We start from the raw sequence: 18,209 nt of genomic DNA, 5'->3' as shown, positions 1-18,209 counted from the left end.
CTACGGGAACGCGACGGTGGACGTCGACACACAAGAGGGACGGTGTCAGGGCAAAGCAGAGTCCCGCGATCGCACGGCAACGCTTTCGCTGATGGGGAACGAAAAGCGCAGGAGCCAGCGGCGCAAAAAGTGTTCGGTTGAATACTCTTGGCAGCGTGGACAACTACAGCCACCTGGTGGCGGCCAATTACACCACTTCCCGCGCTAATTTGAAAACGCACGCGGATGCCTGTTCTACGATAACACAATGTGTATTTGATTGTAGTGTAAGTGCTCCGCTTCAACTGTGTAGACGTCCACTTCAAAGTGTAGACGTTCGTACATCTCGTAACTTGCGCCGCACAATGATTGTTCAGCCACAAACTGCTTCCTCCTCCGACGTGATAACTTGAGGCAAAACGAAAAAAAAAAAAAAAAAAACGAGGATATCGAAAGGCAACGAAGACACAGCGCTGTCTCTTTGTTACCTTCTGGTGTCGTCGTGTTTCTTTTCCTTCTTTTTTTTTTGCGCCTTGTCTCACGTTATGCAGTACCAACTAGCCCACCAGTGTGTTCCCTTCATCCTCCGACGGGGCGCTTGGGGCCACGTATGCTGGACCAATAAGGTTTCAGTAACCGAAGCTGCTCGCCGATGTGAGATACGGAGCGACATCGAGAGCTCGTATATTCTGCATGCGGTTGTACGGAGCAGTGACATACGGAGCACGAAAACGCGAAAAAGCACTATAACGGCTGAGGAGCACAAGACGAGCGTTCGCCATTTCGGTTATCGAATAGCATTATAGAGACAGCAACCTATTCGCGAAGCTGTCATCTTGGCGCACGGGAGTTGCACTTGTGATCAAAAATGTGCGTACCAGACGCATTGCGAAAGAAAGAAATAAATACGAATTTCCTGTAGCCTGAAGCAGAAGTCCGCAATTCAAACTAATCATTCGAAACATCGCAGTGCATTCGTCAGTTTCAGGTTGCCGATCTTTTGTTGTTTTCTGTTGTATTTTTCTTTTTCGCACTAGCCCTGGGCCGCATACTTTTGATTACCAGTGTTCGCAACAGCGTGCCGTCACTGCGTTTTCTTAACCGAAGACCGTCTCTAGTGCGAGCAACTGTCATCAGGCCTATCGCTTACTTTTCAAAGCTGTTCGATCCTGCGCAAATAGAAACTTCTAACGCAACAGCAGGACTTTACCTGTGATGCGTTCCGCACCGGGCGATATAAACGTAGAAAAGGCACTATCCATTTACCTGCGACGAACAAGGACAGAGTCAGGGCGTCGCTTCCTTCGGCGTTAGTGGCTGTGCAGGTATAGTTGGCAACGTCTTCGACTTGGATTCCGTCAATAGCGATAGATGTTCCCGTTGCCTTGACGCTTGTCTTCACGCGAGAGGTGTCCTTGACTACTTCGCCGTTCTTGTACCAAGTCATAGTGTAGGGTCCCTCGGAACCCTTTTTCACAAAACACGTTGCCATGGTATCCTCTCCCAAGGAGAGATCACTGGAAAATCCAGTGGTCCGCAGTTTCGGTGGGACTGAAACCCAAATCATATGAAGAAAACAGTGCCCTTGCTAGGCTTCCGAAAACGCGGTCGTCCACCAAATTTCGATATTGACGTTACTACATGCATCTGTCTAAATACATATCTATGACGAAAGGCAAGGTGCTCAAAAAAAAAAAAAGAGAGAGAGAGAGAGAGAGAGAGAGAGAGAGAGTCACTAGCGTAACTTTTATGCCCCGTAATAGCTAAGGTCTACAGAGTGTTTAAGCTATCTCTGATTATTAAAAATGAGGGGTTCGACAGTCTTTTTCTTTTTTGCTAACCAAATTTTATCGATGTGCGCTTGCTGCAATGCAGAAGTTGCCTGATAATCACCAGAAGGATAATTATTAACTGCTTTTGTTAATCAGCTATTAATTATTTACTTCAGGGGGTATTTGTACTTGACAAATAAAGTCAGCTAGTTTTCGTACGTAACATAACCGTTGCTCAGAAACTGTGCGGAGGAAATTGCTTTTCCAGTTAACAGCGTTTCAGTAACGCATAGGTTGACCCGCGATTATTCTTGAGAACTGTTCCAGCGCGCGGAATGCTTTTCAGAATGTGGTCTCAGAAAGCGGTAGGGGCAACTGAGGAGAAACACTAAATTAGCTTACTTATACAGAGACAGTGTTCTTTTGAAACTTCACTTTCGTTAATTTCGAGGTAATATTTAAAAGATAAAAATGAATATCAAAGTTCGATTTTTTGAAGCTTGCGTCGAAACATCAGTGCCGGTGCGTCAGTGTGACGTCATGGATTTCAAAGTATTCTATTGTACTGGGTCCGTCGTCACCGTGTAAAAGTTGTCATTGAACTTAGCTAAGTTTAGCTTTCGGCTTCTTCGAGTGAAGTGTACTCCATTTTTACCGGTGACAACTTACCCAGGCCCGAGCAGACGTCGTCAGGATTTGTGACGTCACGGCGGTGTGGTACGGGAACTGAGAGGCAGCGTCGCCACCTCTCTCTCGTTCTTCGCGCTTACTACACCTCTCGGTAAGCGTGTTTCTTTTTTATCGTCAAAGGAGAAATGACTAATGCAACCCGAATAATTTTTCACTTTAGTTTTCCTTTAGCTTCGCATGTGTCAGCGTCCTGTAGCGACTCGTTAAAATGAGGTTCAAGATAAAGGATATATGCTGGCATATCACAATATCAAACTGCAAATGCGCGGTTTTATTACCGAGAGCGGGGTCTTGCGTCATTAAGCGAAAATGAAGCGGTTGGCGACACAACTTGCCGATTTCTGAAGCATCTCCACGTTATACGTCGTGGGTGATGACAACGACTGAGCGAGGATATTTGCTTGCGCGTTACTAAAAGGAAAATAATTTTTGATTTTAGAAGGAAAAGAAAATAGTCGGCGACTCTCCCAGACTACTTTTTTTATATTTTACCGAAGAACAGATTGAAAAATCCGTGACGTTTCAAGCTCCAAAATGCAACGAATCTTTTCCTCGGCGCTCCGCCTCTAAGTAGAAATACTCAGGAAAATATGGCTTCAAGCTTTTTTTTTTCTTTTCTGGCGATAATTTGGCCACTCCACGCTAAACAAGCGTTCAATGCTTTAACTTTTGAATGGTCACGTGATCGGGCAAGCATCGACTAGCCCAACAACATGTCCTTCTGTGTTAATACGAGTTCCATGCGTTCATCTTCCAGGGAGAGCAAAGAACAAACCAAGCGCCCTTGTACAATACGGATAAAAAGTCACTCTTATCGTGATTGGAAGCTTGGTAAGGCAGAAAAAGACGCCGTGACAAAAAGACGGGTCGCGACGCTGTCTTCAATTTCCCGCGCGAGCTCGCCGTGAGGCCATGACTTTCGACGGTGTCGTGCTCGGGCCTGATACAGTTTTTATCGGCAAAAACGGACTACACTGTATCGTAAAAGACGCAAAGATTGAACCTCACAAATTTCAGGAGCTTTCACTGTGCTACGACGGTTCAAGTACTAAAATATACTTCGGAATCTGTGACGTCACACTGACGTACCGGCGCTGGGATTTCGGCGCGATATTTAATAAATATGTAATTCAGACCTTCATTCTTCCTTCTACCAATCAGCCTATTATAGCGGTAAATTAAGATAGTTTTGAAAGGTAAACTGGTACTATAAACTGATTAAGTGTTTGTATTTACTGTGCCTTTAATGCTCAAGGTGATAGCTCCTACCTGCGAAACATACGCGCCAAACAATCTGAAAAAACAACATTGCTTTATAGAGAGCATGAAAGTTAGCGCTTAGCGAGCACCAAGATAGTGAAAAAACTTAATTTGCAAAATTCTGTGTGCTCACCTGGTCTTTGGGCGTGCAGGCTCGACAGCACAGCGACGAGTATTAAAAAAGTGGATGTTGTCCTCATCTCAATGTGCTCCTGTTGAACCCCAGCGCACACAAACACCGTTCGCGACTGCGACGTTGGCGTTTATTTTACTATCAAGCGTTTCGCAGATTCCCAGAGGTGGCACACAGCGACCCGTTTCGAATGCACGGACAACTAGCGGCACCTTGCGGCATCGCGGGAAACCCTGGCGCGCGTGACAGATGCTTTCGATAACTGGCGCTCGAGTTAGCCGTGCGCCTTAGCCAGAGCAGTGTGCACATTAGAAATCTTGAATTCTAGTCGAATAGCGGAACAGAATAGTGTTCGATTCCAGAATTTATTCTTCAAAGCTGTTGGATATTGATTCTGTTCGAATACTGTGAATGAAAACAATGACTGCGAGTCTGCAGGGAGAAAGACCAATCTAAGTGGCGACTCTTCCGAAAGATTCCGTTGTAGGAGAACCGTAGTTGCGCACACAAATCAGTTTGTGAGGGAATGCTAGAAGATAACTTATGCACAGTTGTTCTCAGTTAAAAAAAAAAAAAAAGGCTTTGTATCTCACTTTGTTTAGAAATTGGGAATGTTCGGTGTTCAGTTCGATAATGCATCTAGCCTTAATAATTCGTTTTGAGAAGCCCATGGCCCATGCTAACTGTTGCTGCACTGACTTCCCGCAACAAAAGTAGAGAACTGTATTCTATCCCCAACATGGTTGCAACAATACTTAACTATACCATCCGTAGAAAATGCGACGCCATGTCGAAATAGAGTGCGATGTATTCTTGTATTCTTACTTTACCGGCGCGTTTACGATGTAAGAATGACTGAGTCTGCGCGGTCGCTTAGTTATTGCACTCGAGCATGTTTAGGAGCCGCCTACACCTCAGTGGCACATTTTCAATGTGATGCAATCGCGCAGAATTTTCCCGTTCGCGGTTTAATTTATGATGATGGTATAGCACCACAAAAGCGTTTTTCCGCCTTGTTTTATTGCTTCCACTTTAGCTGAACGCTTCAAATGCGATAAATTTGTATACTCGTTCACGCACTGATACAAACTTGTTTGCAGAAGGTTACGGCGCAGTTGACGCTTAGCGCTGCTGTCATCGTCATCTTATTATTAAATTAAATTAGGGTTTTACGTGGCAAAAGCACTTTCTGATTATGAGGCACACCGTAGTGGAGTAGACGGGTGTTTTCGCATTACGCCTCATCGTCACCTTATACAGTGCTCTGACATCATCGTCAAGAGGTATCGCATTCAGTCTTTTGACTATGAGGCCTCCTTCTGTATATATAAATATATCTTCTTTGGTATGTGTATTTCAAATTTCCGATAATAAAAACTGAAGATCTATCGTGCTATAAGACGCATAGCATTTCTGACTCGTCTTAAAAGCTACAGTTGTACCCTCACGCGCCAGCGGATTATCTATATGCATAAATTATCGGCCCCAGTGCCATGTGACTGTTATTGGTTGCAGGCAGCACGCTCTTGCACCATGGTAAAAAAAAAAGGTATTCCAGTAACCATTGCCTGGCGGTAGGCTATAACAATTAGCAGCCTCTCTCATAACGCATATATTAAAGCTTACACGACAAGTGCGCTTTTTTACGTTATTTGTGGATGTGGTGCTATGTATTACCGAACTAAGGAACTTCCATTGTCACAGTAAGTGAACGTAAATTATCAGTGAACTGGGAATGAAATAGCGGCTTAAGAACCTATGTCAGCGGTACGAGAATTGCCTGATGACTCCCTAATAGCGGCTACAGGCTCTAGCCCATAAGGATATTAGTAGCGGCCTAAGAGAAGCTTATTAGCGGCGCGACAACAGCGTCGCCGAGTAGCGGGCTTGGCAGTGACCGGTCGCTCAAACTCCCGGAACCATAGCAACACGGCTAGCCGGGACCAATAGACTATGGTTGCCGTAGCTTCCCGTTCGAGCCGCCTCCTCAATGACATTAACGAACTTTTGGAGGGCTAAAGTTAACAGGCACACCGCAGCGGGCCTTACCTGAAAGCCGAAACGCTTGCAACAGGTTGAGACGAAGGGGGCATTTTGTTTTACTTGTAGGCCCCAGTATACAGATCGAAGGGAAGAAAATAAAGCTTCCAGCGGACAGGTATGTCTTCGCTTAACGCAGTCACGTACAATACGATTATGAAAAATAAGGAAAAGCACCGTTCAGGTAAGCAAATAAAGGACGTCACCTTGCAGTGCCAGGCCGGATATGTACAATATAGGAGCTGTCGCATTATAAGGCGCCGCGTTTCCGGAGTCGAACGGCAGTCTCCAGTGTTACAAAATCATACCGCCACTATACACAAGCTGAATAATTCTTCGACAAGTAGGAAGATGCATGAATGGACTTATTAACCTAGGAAGCAGCTCAGTGGGCAGCCTTCTGATACGTGTACGTAGTCTCAACTACAGTTTTAGTCGAAATGGGCTGCGACGCGCAGCGGAAGCTTCAGACATCGCTATCATGAACCGGATAGCTTATAAGATCATTGTAGACGGTGCCATGACGCTGAGCGTTTGGCGAGTTGGTGCGGCACAGTGTGAATTTGTCCAGCGCTAACAAGACGCAGACGACAGCGAGTGAGAGAAACAAAGCACTTTGCTTTTGTTTTTTCTTGCTGTGGTCCGTGTCTTGTTAAATACATAGTGTATCGTGACCGAATGCAAACACAGGCGCTCACATCAATTGCCTATTATGCGTACGCAAGGCAATCACGCTAGTCACGATGGACGCGTGCTTTACCACGGACCCTTTACACCAGAATAACCCGCCGTGGTTGCTCAGTGGCTATGGTGTTGGGCTGCTGAGCACGAGGTCGCGGGATCGAATCCCGGCCACGGCGGCCGCATTTCGATGGGGGCGAAATGCGACAACACCCGTGTACTTAGATTTAGGTGCACGTTAAAGAACCCCATGTGGTCGAAATTTCCGGAGTCCCCCACTACGGCGTGCCTCATAATCAGAAAGTGGTTTTGGCTCGTAAAACCCCATAATTTAATTTTTACACCAGAATAGAATGCGTCAGACAGCCGTCCGTTTACCGTGAACGACGATCGGTGCCGTGACGTTGTCGCACCCGAAAACACTGCTGGGGACGCACCCGTTGTTCTCGACGTGCTCGGCTGGGAGGCTGACGACGCGTAGCGTCGCGCTGCTCTCGGTTCGACCGGCAATCGAGATGCGCCCACTTTCCGCTACATCCCGACCATCCTTCTGCCGTCCGACGCGGTATAGGGTCCCTCGGTGCCTCTGCCGACGACGCAACCGATGATGACTTCTTCACCGAGTGACACTTCCTCAGGGAACGCGAACTCGCGAAGCTTGGGAGCACGTGAGAAACAGCGTCCGGGCGCACCTTAATCCGTGGTGCTGACCATCAGTCATGTCGCAATGATCGCGGACACTCGCGTCCGCGAAGGGTATTACCTACATCGGAGCAGGTTGCCCGAAGGAGGGCCACCGTCGGTGCGAGTAAACAGAATCGCTTACGCGTCTGTGATAGCCATCTTCTTCTCTTTGCGTCGCTGTTCGAAGTTGGTCTGCGCTTCAGAGAAAACGTCCATCTTCCTTTTTTTTTTTTTTTCTTGACAGATCTTTGTGCGTGCGTACGCAAGCCCAGAGTCCTCAGTCAGCAATCACGGCCACTTCGAGGTCGAAATGGGCGAGGCGCCGATCGTTTTGCCAGCATGGTGGGCAGGACGTGCACGGACAGCCAGCGACACCAAGAGACGTTGCCTCCAACCGGTAAGTGCTCAAACTGGGGAGGTGCGTACTAGCGGAAGCTGGCACGACGCTTTTTGGGGGTTTGTACGTCAGATCGTAATTGGAGGGCAATGAATGTTTTTCGGGCACATTCAGTTAGGGAAAAGAGGTCAGACAAAAAGCAAAGAAAAAAAAAAAGAACTTGAGGCCATCGGGAGTGCAGAAACATAGTACAAACGCACATCAAACCAAGGCGGCCAGAAGGCACAATTCATGTCAGCGTACAGTGTCGAAATAGTATGTCAACTATAAGGACACAAGACAATGCATTATGATACATCGGAGAGTGAAAGTTCTATAGCAATATCGCACACACGAAAAATGCGCGGTAAATTGACGCTTCTTTGCGTACTACACTTGTTTACTAAACTCGATCGTGCCATATTCGGAATGAGTCGCGGAGGGAGGGTTGAAGTGAGTGTCCCTGTAACATCTACAGGGACGCTATAGTCGAAGTGTTCGATCTGTGCAGTTTCTAAAAAGTCAAACGACTCCCCTACGATCACTGTATTTCTATTGTTACTGGTATGTAACGTTGTCGTAGTTATGTTATTTGGTTAGCATTCATGTCTTGCCCAACCGATCGACTGTTCTTAATTATCGGATAAAATGGTCGCGATGTACTTCTTGACAATGCTCGCGAAAAGATCAGATACGAAAGGAAGCCGTGCCGTTTAATGTTGCCGAATCGCGCGGATGGTGTGGCTTGCAAACCACTGGTGTAGCGCAGAAGAGCTTGCTACTGGGATTATAGTTCCTGCTGGAACCACCAAAACTGAAAACTGACAGCCAGTTCAAGCGTTCTGCCGCTTTTACTTCAATGTCCTTTCTGTCAGTCTTCGCCTTTTGTAGGGGTTTTAGAGCGCCTTGACCCGTGACACCAGAAAAAAAACTGTTAAAAGGAAACGTAATTAAACACTCTCGCTCTAGTATCAAGATATTCTGCAAAGCTACATATTGCAGCAATCCGCCGTTTAAATCCAGAAGGAGCCCCAAACGATTTGCCTCGAAAAGTCGGGATTAATAAAGGTCACTTCTTCTTTCAAGGCGCTAACGATAACCTTCATAACGCCGATCCACGAGGTTATTAAGAAATTCGAAGAGAACAAATAATATTCGACAACTTATTGCGCACCTCTTTTCGCCATGCTTCAGCGTACCGGAGGAGCATCGTCGCTATAATGTATTTAATTGCCGTAGAGTGTTCGTGTAAACTGGGCGATGGTACATACTCGATCACTCCATGTTGTACGAGTCTTGGAAATCTACATTTACACCTTTATTTTTTGCTAGATCGTGCTAAAATATTTTGCAATGCCCGTGTGCATCGCGAACGAAGATCACCCTGAAGACACCGAGAAAAAATGACGCCAAATATTTCACCTATAGCTCCTACTGTGAGCCCGTAACCAACCTGAAACGCGCATAGACAAAGACATTGTGCAAGAAAGGTGAGGCGTGCAGACAGGACACAGTGTCTTGTGTCCTGTCTGCACGCCTCACCTTTTTTGCATAATGAATCCTTACCAACTAGCTCAGCTTTCTGTAGTTCTGAGAAAGACATGCCGTTCGGCAAAGACTTCACAAAGTACGTCTTTGCCACAGCGCAACAGGAGCGACCGTTGGAAACAATGCAACAGGTCGGATATCGCACCGTCACTTGTCGCCAACAGGTGGCAACAGCGCATAGCTCCCAGCATGCGCGCGTTCCCTGAAGGGCTAACGACCTCGATCAGTGCGGCCTGTCGCCGCTTACCTGGAATCCCCAGCGATGCGGTGATGGCGGAGTCCGCACCCGCGGAGTCGGACACCAGGCAGGTGTAGTTGCCACTGTCTCCGACGGTCACTCGTCGAACGCTCAGCGTCGCCACGCGTTCGCTTACGACCATGGTTGCCAGTCGCTCGGCGGTGCGGGACGCGACATCCTGGCCGTCCTTGAGCCACCGGAAGTGGTACGGGGCACTCCCGCTCCTCACGACGCACCTGAACGTGGCGTCTTCGCCCGGTGTCAGATCGCTCGGGAAGCTGAAGGGTTGCAGCACGGGAGGCCCTGGCGTGAAGTTCGAGTCGCGCTCAAAACGTTTGCCAGCGAGTCGGAAGCTCTGAGCATGCGACGCCGCCTATTCTATCGCTAGAGAGCGAGCAGGGGAGGGGTGGGTGGGATGAAACACTTGTTTCGTTACACTGTCCCATTGGTATTACGCACGTAGGCGATCTAACAATCATGAGCATCAATAAATGGTGTAGTATTCCCGACCGGACGTCAATTACGAATAGCTTGGTAGACTCATTACAGGTGTAAACGCTGACAACTCGGAATATAGCTTATCAGGGTGTCAACACGATGCGCCGTGTTTGTTCAACCTTGGCTTGTGTTCCGGCTCATAACGAACTTTTGAAAGTTTGATATACAGCATGTCGAAACTCACTTCAGTAAGTGCCGCGCGCCACTATCTTGTTCGAACTGTGCGGCCTTCTTTTTAAAGGGCGATGCTACTCGAAAACAAATTGTTATTATTTGCACTATACATTTGAATATTGAGCCAAATAGAGAGTTCTTCATGCAGATTTCGAATTTATTATAGTTTTTGCCTAGGTGCCACATTTCTTGAGCTCTGTCTTACACAACGGCAAAATATAGTGACGTTTGCGGGCACTTTCTTGTGCATTAAACTTTCAGAAATAGTATCATGCTGCTGTAACTTATTTAGTTCTTTGTAGACTGCAAAGTGCCGATGTCTATATATCCAAACAGAATGAACAGAACATTTAGTGGAGGTATGCGAAAAAAGATTAGTAGACTTCAACAAATTTTTTTCACAATCTCATCAGAATAAACTTGTGCACTTATAGCGTCCTAGACTAACGAAATTTGGCATACGTACTCTTCAAGATATGTAGAATGCTGATATCTACTTGAAATTTTATTATCTCTCTACAGTAGTTGGGAAAGTACAAGGTTATATTTCATGGTATTGCGAAAAATATCATTTAAAATGTCCAAACTTTTTTTTCCACATAGTCCAGTAGTTGTACATGCCCTTTGGATAGATATCCGCACTTTGCAGTCTACAACGAACTAAATTACCCCCAGTACGGTGCTTCTTGTGAAACATTTATACACGCGAAAAAGCCCGCAAAGGTCACTATATCTTGCCGTTGCGTAGGACATAGCAATACATATATATTAATGACGTATTTGAAATATACATACAAAATCCTATGAATAGCAGTATTTTCAAACGTCTAGTACAAATTAATAATAAAGTTGTTTCTAGGAGCATCTTTCCTTAATCGGCTTGTATGGTATTTGTTGGAACTTCTCACGCACGAGCTTCACCTCTTGGAAAGCACGACCCTTTCTATAGGATATCTTAATGTACCCGCCGGCGACGGACGAGGGCAGGGAACTAAAATGACGGTTTTCGCGGCTGTCCGCTCTTCAAACCAGTTTCGACACACACATATAGCGTTGCAGCGCAAAGCGTCGGTATGTACAGCGGAGATTACATGCGCGGCGTCCAATCTGCCGGTTGCGGTCGGCGCGCCCGCGTGCAGTTCCGCTACGTTCTGGCGTATATGCGATTTTGAGCGCTAAACCACTCGTGCCGTCGCAACCACGGTTCAGTGTGCCGCTTTCTTCGTTGCAGTTAAGTACAAGGAATCCCGCGCGACGCCCTTCCATTGGATATGCTTAATTTATCGCGTATGCAGAGAAGAAACCAAACTCACCTGCACGGGGCTCTCTAGCGACGACGATTGTTGAAGCAAGAAAGGCAGCGGAGAACAGAGGCCACGGAAACTGCATCGCAGTTACTGCAATGCGAACTTCGTGAGCCTCTGTCGCTGTAAACCGACACGAACGTGTCTTACTGACCAGCGAAACTCGGGCGACTGATCGACGATCACCGCTTCGCGAAGACGAGGAATATTTCAGGGTGCTCAAATAAAGCTTGAATTCGGCGCCTTCCGCGGACGACTAGCGCCGCCTGCTGACGCTGGAGAAAAACGTGAATTTGCAAAGAGCATGAACTCCGAGATTGCCGGTCGAACGCGGTAAAGACTCCACGAGGCGGTGCGATTAGACGCCTCTGCACTCGCGCAGGCGAGCTTTTATTTATGGTCAAAGCGAGAAAAATTATTTTGCAGCGCAGTGCTTATCGGCACTTGAAGAGTAGTGCCAAAGTCGCTTTTGGCAAAGCGTCAGCACGGGCGGGATCGTGAACCCGCACGGACGCGCATCCGTCAGGTCCCACATCACCAACTTGCTCCTGCTGTACGCACTACCATTAATGTGGCTCCAATTTCCCCGCAACGTTCATACTTAGCGACATGCCGGTCAGAGACGTGCCCGATGTCGGGCGATGGCACCGTAAGCACACCAGTTCCTTACACTGGCGCCTACCGTCACTGCGCTGCAGGCTACAGAGCCTTGTCGTTACACTAAACGACTGGATCCTTACAAGAGAGACCCCTGAATACCGCAAGGCTATATACGACAGCTTACTGCCCGATCTATTAAGGAGCGAAACAATTCACCTAATCTAGGCACCTCGCCGGCAAAACCATTGGGATTGTCTTTTAATGCGGGTATACGTACAATTTTATTTTTCAATTAATAAACGTCGTTCTCTCCTTCTGTCTCTCTACACTGACGGAGCCCGTTGTCCTGAGAGGTGCGCTATGTGTTTACCTGTAATTGATAACGCATACGCGCTTAGGATGTCCAACACGCTTCACACTTCGCACTTCACGCTTCACGGACAGCGGCTAGGCAGAGGAGGGAGCCATTGCGCTGGCCATTGTCCACGCTTCGACCCTTCCGACACATGACACCCCCGGACTCGCAGGCTGCCAGCCGGGCCTTCGCGCAAGGAATTCTAGCAGCACACGCACATCGAGTCGTCTCTCCTGGACACGCCTCTCTCCATGCTGGAGCAAGATAACAAGGTGGGCCACTTGGTTAGGATTCATCGTACGTTTTGTAACAGCGCAGAAAGCAACATGCACAAAAGGAAGAAAAACTCCACACGGCGCTGACTCACAAGTGATACGTTGTTCAAGAAGTTCGCACACATATAAAGGAACGAAAGCCCCAAAACCGGAACATGCGCAGGAGAAATGGTACGCTTCGATGATGTGATGAAAAGAATTCTACACGATCAGAACTGATATATGTAGCGAAATTCTTTCTCGTGAAGGATGACCGATGGTTCACTTATACATGGTTCACTTAAGCCATCAGCTCTTCTGCCCCGCTTCTGTGCGATCAGCTGTTGGAAATGCAACCGGGTTTTTGCTGACGCACTCTGTGCTCCATTCACGCTGTAAAATGTGGAGCGGTGGAGTGAAGGCGTGTGCAGTAGTTGGCGGGAAACTGACGACTCGCATATTAGGAATGGAATGAATATGTGTGTGCAAGTTCACGAACTGTTGCTACATCGGATCTGCCTGTGTTGCCGGCTCTTCGCGATGCACGGCTTCTCTTGTGAAAAAAAAAAAAAAAAAAATTCACTCATCCGCCAGCGTTGTAGCGCTAACCTCCGAGGAAAGAACTTCAACTCCGGAACGTCTTCCCGAGTGAGTATACCGCTCGTTGTACGGCGACAAAGGGAGTAGCGCCGCTTCTTCGCACATAGTAAGTTTCCCGTACGTTATATGCACACGTGCACCCGAGCTCACACGCAAACTTACGCCCACCCTATCGCCAGCGTATCAATAAGTGAACGGGCGCACACATGAATCAACGTGCCGAAGCCTGGGCGACGGCGACTACACCGACAGCACACTAATGTTCGAAGCTGAACCAAGCCCGTGGCATGTGGCGTGTTTCGCGTTCAAGCCTCGGGGTGGCGCCACCATCGAAACGACGACAGCGCACCGCCGGCGGCGGTAATCGAAACGCCAGCTAAGCCTTTATTACGTAAACTTTATTTGCAACGCATCAAACCAGTACGCACAGAAAAACATTTATATCTGAAATATAAACTTGTCGAAACAAATTCAGCTTAAACGCTTAAAATTTTTATAACGTGGCTTTTCGAATGGTTAATTGCAAGAGAGAGAGAAAGAGAGAGAGCAGGCATTCTGGACCAGAAGACGAACAGTCGTGACAGAATTCGCCGTTGTGAAAGCTACGTGTTTCTGCTCAAATAGGAGACACTCGCTCAAATCAAGTGGCAGTTTATGAATATTGTGAACGAAGTAGCGTGACATCTTCACCTACAAAATTGGAGGAACTTTAGCAACACTTTAGCAACATACCAGCCTGCGACGGCTTTATGTGGTCGGATGTATTTCTTCACTCAGCGGCGGACAGCTTGTGTTCACTAGAAATGTGTGGCGAGACTGTACGTAGTACCTTTTTGCACATAAACAACTATGCATGTGACGCACCAATATATCTTCTGAAACGCCATTCACGTGCTTTTTATTTCATGTAAACATCGGTGATGTTATAATAAGGCTTTTTATTGGCAGCGAGTTAGTGTGATTGGCGTCGTGATTTCGCTCGGCCTATGCAGCAATGCCAACCTTCAAAGGTAAATGTACAAGCTAATTCTGAGTCCTAAATAAGCACACACACACACACACACACACACACACACACACACACACACACACACACACACACACACACACACACACACACACACACACACACACACACACACACACACACACACACACACATATATATATATATATATATATATATATATATTATCTGCTATGCGGTACTCCTCACAAGCGTCATTGCGCTTTCGATGCACATTTAACTTTCTAAGCAACTAGAAATATTCGGACGTCGCCTGTCATTTTTAAATTTAGATTGTAAGTGAATAATATTCAAAAGATTACCTACTATTAGTAAGTAAACATTTTTCTGGCATCAGTGCAGCTACCGTTAGAATCCAGGCGGCGCTAGCGTCGGCTGCGAAAATCTGTTCCCCCTTTGGCCCTACGGGAATGTCACGGGCTTGGCTGAACCCTTCGTAGCGGTCCACACAGTAAGCGAGTGACTAGCGATAGTACGTATTTCGATGCCATGCAATGGAACGCGTTTCTAGCCGTCTGGAAGACGCATGGCAGACGCTTCTGCGACGTGACGCCACCTCGCGGGTACAAAAAAAAGGAAAGAAGGTGAGAAAGGCACACATTATTTCTGTATTGTTAAGTATTTGCGCCTGCAAGCCTATGAAAAACACGATGTCTAGCTTACATTAAGGACGTAGGATCGCGTGTCTGCGTTATCTTATGCGCAGACATCCCTCCTGTCGGCTTTCCAAGTGTCCTGCTCAGCCGCCATCTTGTTTGGACAGGAAAGTAGCCTGCATAGCTTTTGACTTCGATGCTGTCTTCGCGAAGCCGTCAACTTTGACGTCTTCGTGAAAATTAGAACGAGACTTAACATGGTCGCTGTCCGCTTAGCCGTCTACGGCGAGCATTCGAACACGGCCTTTGTGGTTGCAAACCGCCACTTCTCGCGAGGCGCGGCAGGCGCAAGGCGCGTAGACGCGAGCTTGTGCGCGTCCGCAAGCGTACATGTGGTCTGGGCTTAATGAGCTCCGACAGCGCTTACATGTCCTTTTAAACTATATATCCAAAGCTTATCTGCCGAAACAGGCTTGCGGAACCACACCGGAGTCATGTGGTACATCCATCGTAAACACAGACGCAACGGCGGCAGCTGAGGCAAGCAATGGACGCCTCACCACGTGATCAAACATGGCAGCCGCCACGCGACCGCCGTGAAAAGGGTCAGTACTATAGTCCATGCCAGCGCTGACCTGATGCGAGCAGCTCTGTCGTGTGGTGGTCCCAGCCATGATCGTTGGAGGCGACGCACGTGTAATTCCCGGCGTCCTCGTAGCCGATGTCCCTGATTGTGAGCACGGACAGCTCGTCCGCCTGTCTGTGAACGCTTACGCGGCCGCTTCCTTCGAACAGCGGTCGCGACGCGTCCTTCCGCCACGAGATGGCGTGCGGGCCGCGGCTGCCTCGTCTCAGGGCGCACGTGATTGCGGTCGAGTCGCCGATGGACAGGTCCTCTTGGAAGGAGAACGCTCGGATTCTGGGCGCCAGCGCTGTGAAAGCCACGAGTTCGTGAGAAATACGCCACTCGAATGACGCTTTACAGGCGGGCGAAGGGTCATGTAGCCGATACTTACACGACGTGTCACTACAGTCGGTGACAACTCGGTAATAAAAGGGTATGTGTACACTGTCGAATTCGAACACAATTTGCACACATGCTCCAGCCAATTAAGACCGCTCACGATTGCTTCACGTAAGTGCGGTTTTGAGCATCTATAGAACGGCTGCTTTCTCCGTACAGACTTTCGCTCCGTGTCCCTGGTTTCGGGACGAAGCCTGGACATCTTGGCAAACTATGCGGGCAATCCCGACATGATATTTAGGTTTTTAAACAATTAGTCTTGCCTTTATTCCCTAATCAGCCTAGCATTCACATTAGCAGAAATATGTCATTAAGCGGTGAGCAGAATCGGCTCTTTCAGAGGTGGAGGGCAATGCGTTTTCGTGGACACTGCTGCTACTGCATTCTTAGGTTGTCACCTATAGCTGTGTGTGCTCCGACATCGAGTGAAGCATGCAGCGGGACCCGCCGTGGTGGCTCACTGGCTGTGGCGTTCTGCTGCCGAGTACGAGGTCCTGGGTTCGAGTCCCGTCTACACGGCCGCATTTCAATAGGGGCGGAACGCAAAAACTTTCGCGCCTAATTCTTAAAGCATTTGGCGAAATATGCTGTGCAAATGTATACGCTCTGTTCGTGTTTAGCGGTACACGTTGTGCCGATGCGAAATAAAGCTCTGGTTGCTTTCGCGCTTCCGTGAAGTTTCAGTAAAAAGAAAAATCCACTACACGGAGCATCTCTCTCTCTCTCTCTCTCTCTCTCTCTCTCTCTCTCTCTCTCTCTCTCATTTTAGGCTCAGAACGTAACAAACAAGGCCATTCGATGGGAATTCAGTGGGCCACGAACATGTACGAGGAATCGGAACACGCGCTCCACGAACATTTAAACTACTGCTCAAGCCACATACTGAGCGAAGGAGGCTATGGCAAGTCACACGCCTGTATGTCACGACAGGCCCGTGCCTCGAGCACGACACTTTCTGCAGTACGTGCGGATTCCGCTTGCGCTGAACAGGCGGACATTAAGCCAACAACATTGCGTTGCTGCGCGAGTCCACTGCCGTCAATAGAGAAAGGCAGACAAGGCCGTGTTCTGTCGTTATGCTCGAGCACGTATTACTTCCAATAAAGCACAACGAAAAATGTAAACAGTTGAAATTTACCGCTTGGTGTTAAGTGTCCGTCTACGCTTTACTGCGTTTCTCTCCCCGCATTTTTTTAGGGTGAATTTTGTTATGCGGAACTGATTTGTGAGGGAAACAAAGTGTTAAAGTACTACGAAGCAACAGATTCAGGACTATTTGTGACCACTAATTCTGTGACGCGCTCCCACTGCATCCAAATACACGGACATTTCTGTCCCCCCTTCAATTCGCTTTTGGCCACCGCGGCCGGGAGTCGAACCTGCAACTTCGCGCTCAGCGACAGAACCGTCTCGCCCGTGAGCCAACGCATCCGGCGAACACTCAAGACTCCGACATTGGATCCCAAAAATGCGTAACATCGCATGACTCGCGACAAGGTGACAAACCGAAGAGCAGACAAAGGCAACCCTTGCAAAAACCGTGCGTGATGTTCTGTAGCATCTCAACATAGTATCTGTTGACAGCAACGAAATATCGGCAGATATGCAGAAAGGCAACAGGTCTTCTCTTACGACTTTTGTGAGGGAAGCACTGTCTGGCATTTTGGATCTTGCAGGTACAACAAGCCCAATTCTGGCGTCTCTAACATTAGGGCATGATCAGTTAATGAGCGTGCATATTGATGGGAAGGAAATCGCCTCTCCTCACCTTGGCCGCGCGTCGAAGACAGCAGCAGCAGCCGCAGCGTCGCTGCGACCACGAGGCGCATCGCCGGTCGACCCTCGAGCAGCGCCATTGTTTCTTCCGGGACGCCGATTGCGGAGCGAACAATGGGGCTCTTTCTCTCGCGACGAGCGTCCAGCCCTTGCGGTGTGTCGCAGGAGTAGAAGACACGAGAGCATCTCTCGAGATTCTGCGTCCGAGGGCCGAGACAAAAGCGCGGGAGATAGCGCGCTCTGAAGGACGACCGCCGCCTTCGTTTATCGGCCCTCGATCGGTGTATGTATATGCAGTGATGCTCGCGCCGGGACAGCGTCGCTGCGTTCCCGCTATAGACACAGGTTCAGGCATACTTAGTCTACTTCATCGACAAAATACTTGGTGTTGACGAAGGAGCCTCTCTCTCTCTCTCTCTCTCTCTCTCTCTCTCTCTCTCTCTCTCTCTCATTCCTTTTCGGCATCTCTCTTCTGCATAAGGTTAAATAAACGAGCCGAATGTGGTCCGTCAGTCGAATTGAGCAACTGTGGTGGACGGTTGGGCTTGTATAAATGCACGATGCTCGCGTAGCTTCGCAAGTGCGTCCGTTCATCTATTC

General features: G+C 48.1%; 3 protein-coding genes across 7 annotated transcripts in view; 1 reads left to right on the top strand and 2 right to left on the bottom strand.

Moving 5' to 3' along the window:
• Positions 1 to 18,209, top strand: part of LOC140213109 (uncharacterized) — a 292,692-nt gene that overhangs the window by 265,296 nt on the left and 9,187 nt on the right. For 3 of the 5 annotated variants that reach the window (XR_011890047.1, XM_072284240.1, XM_072284241.1), the window contains one exon: positions 7,484 to 7,636. The exons of 1 other annotated variant lie outside the window; for it this stretch is intronic. The gene's annotated coding sequence lies outside the window, so the exon portion shown is untranslated. Of the gene's footprint in view, positions 1 to 7,483; positions 7,637 to 12,504; positions 12,605 to 18,209 lie in introns of all 5 variants that reach the window. One more of the 5 variants, XM_072284242.1, reaches the window with a different exon arrangement.
• The window catches only part of LOC126528332 (cell adhesion molecule Dscam1-like), a 150,715-nt gene that overhangs the window by 123,539 nt on the left and 8,967 nt on the right, over positions 1 to 18,209 (bottom strand). The gene's annotated exons all lie outside the window — the stretch shown is intronic.
• Positions 13,512 to 17,738, bottom strand: LOC129384122 (fibroblast growth factor receptor 3-like). Its single transcript, XM_055069272.2, has 2 exons — positions 17,602 to 17,738; positions 13,512 to 15,741 (listed from the first exon to the last, which is right to left on the bottom strand). Exons 1-2 carry the CDS (start codon positions 17,687 to 17,689, stop codon positions 15,422 to 15,424), a joined length of 408 nt encoding a protein of 135 aa, XP_054925247.1. The 5' UTR covers positions 17,690 to 17,738; the 3' UTR covers positions 13,512 to 15,421.

Source organism: Dermacentor andersoni, chromosome 9 (assembly GCF_023375885.2).
Source record: "Dermacentor andersoni chromosome 9, qqDerAnde1_hic_scaffold, whole genome shotgun sequence".
NCBI classification, from domain to species: Eukaryota; Metazoa; Arthropoda; class Arachnida; order Ixodida; family Ixodidae; genus Dermacentor; species Dermacentor andersoni.
Note: the sequence above shows the minus strand (reverse complement) of the source record. Positions and strands in the feature narration are given on the sequence as shown.

What these genes read in the sequence shown, in the direction of transcription:
- LOC129384122 (XM_055069272.2), bottom strand. Translation starts at nt 17,689, where the DNA reads ATGGCGCTGCTCGAGGGTCGACCGGCGATGCGCCTCGTGGTCGCAGCG. An exon ending in GTCTTCGACGCGCGGCCAAG is followed by an intron (nt 15,742 to 17,601) that starts GTGAGGAGAGGC and finishes TGGCTTTCACAG; the next exon opens with CGCTGGCGCCCAGAATCCGA.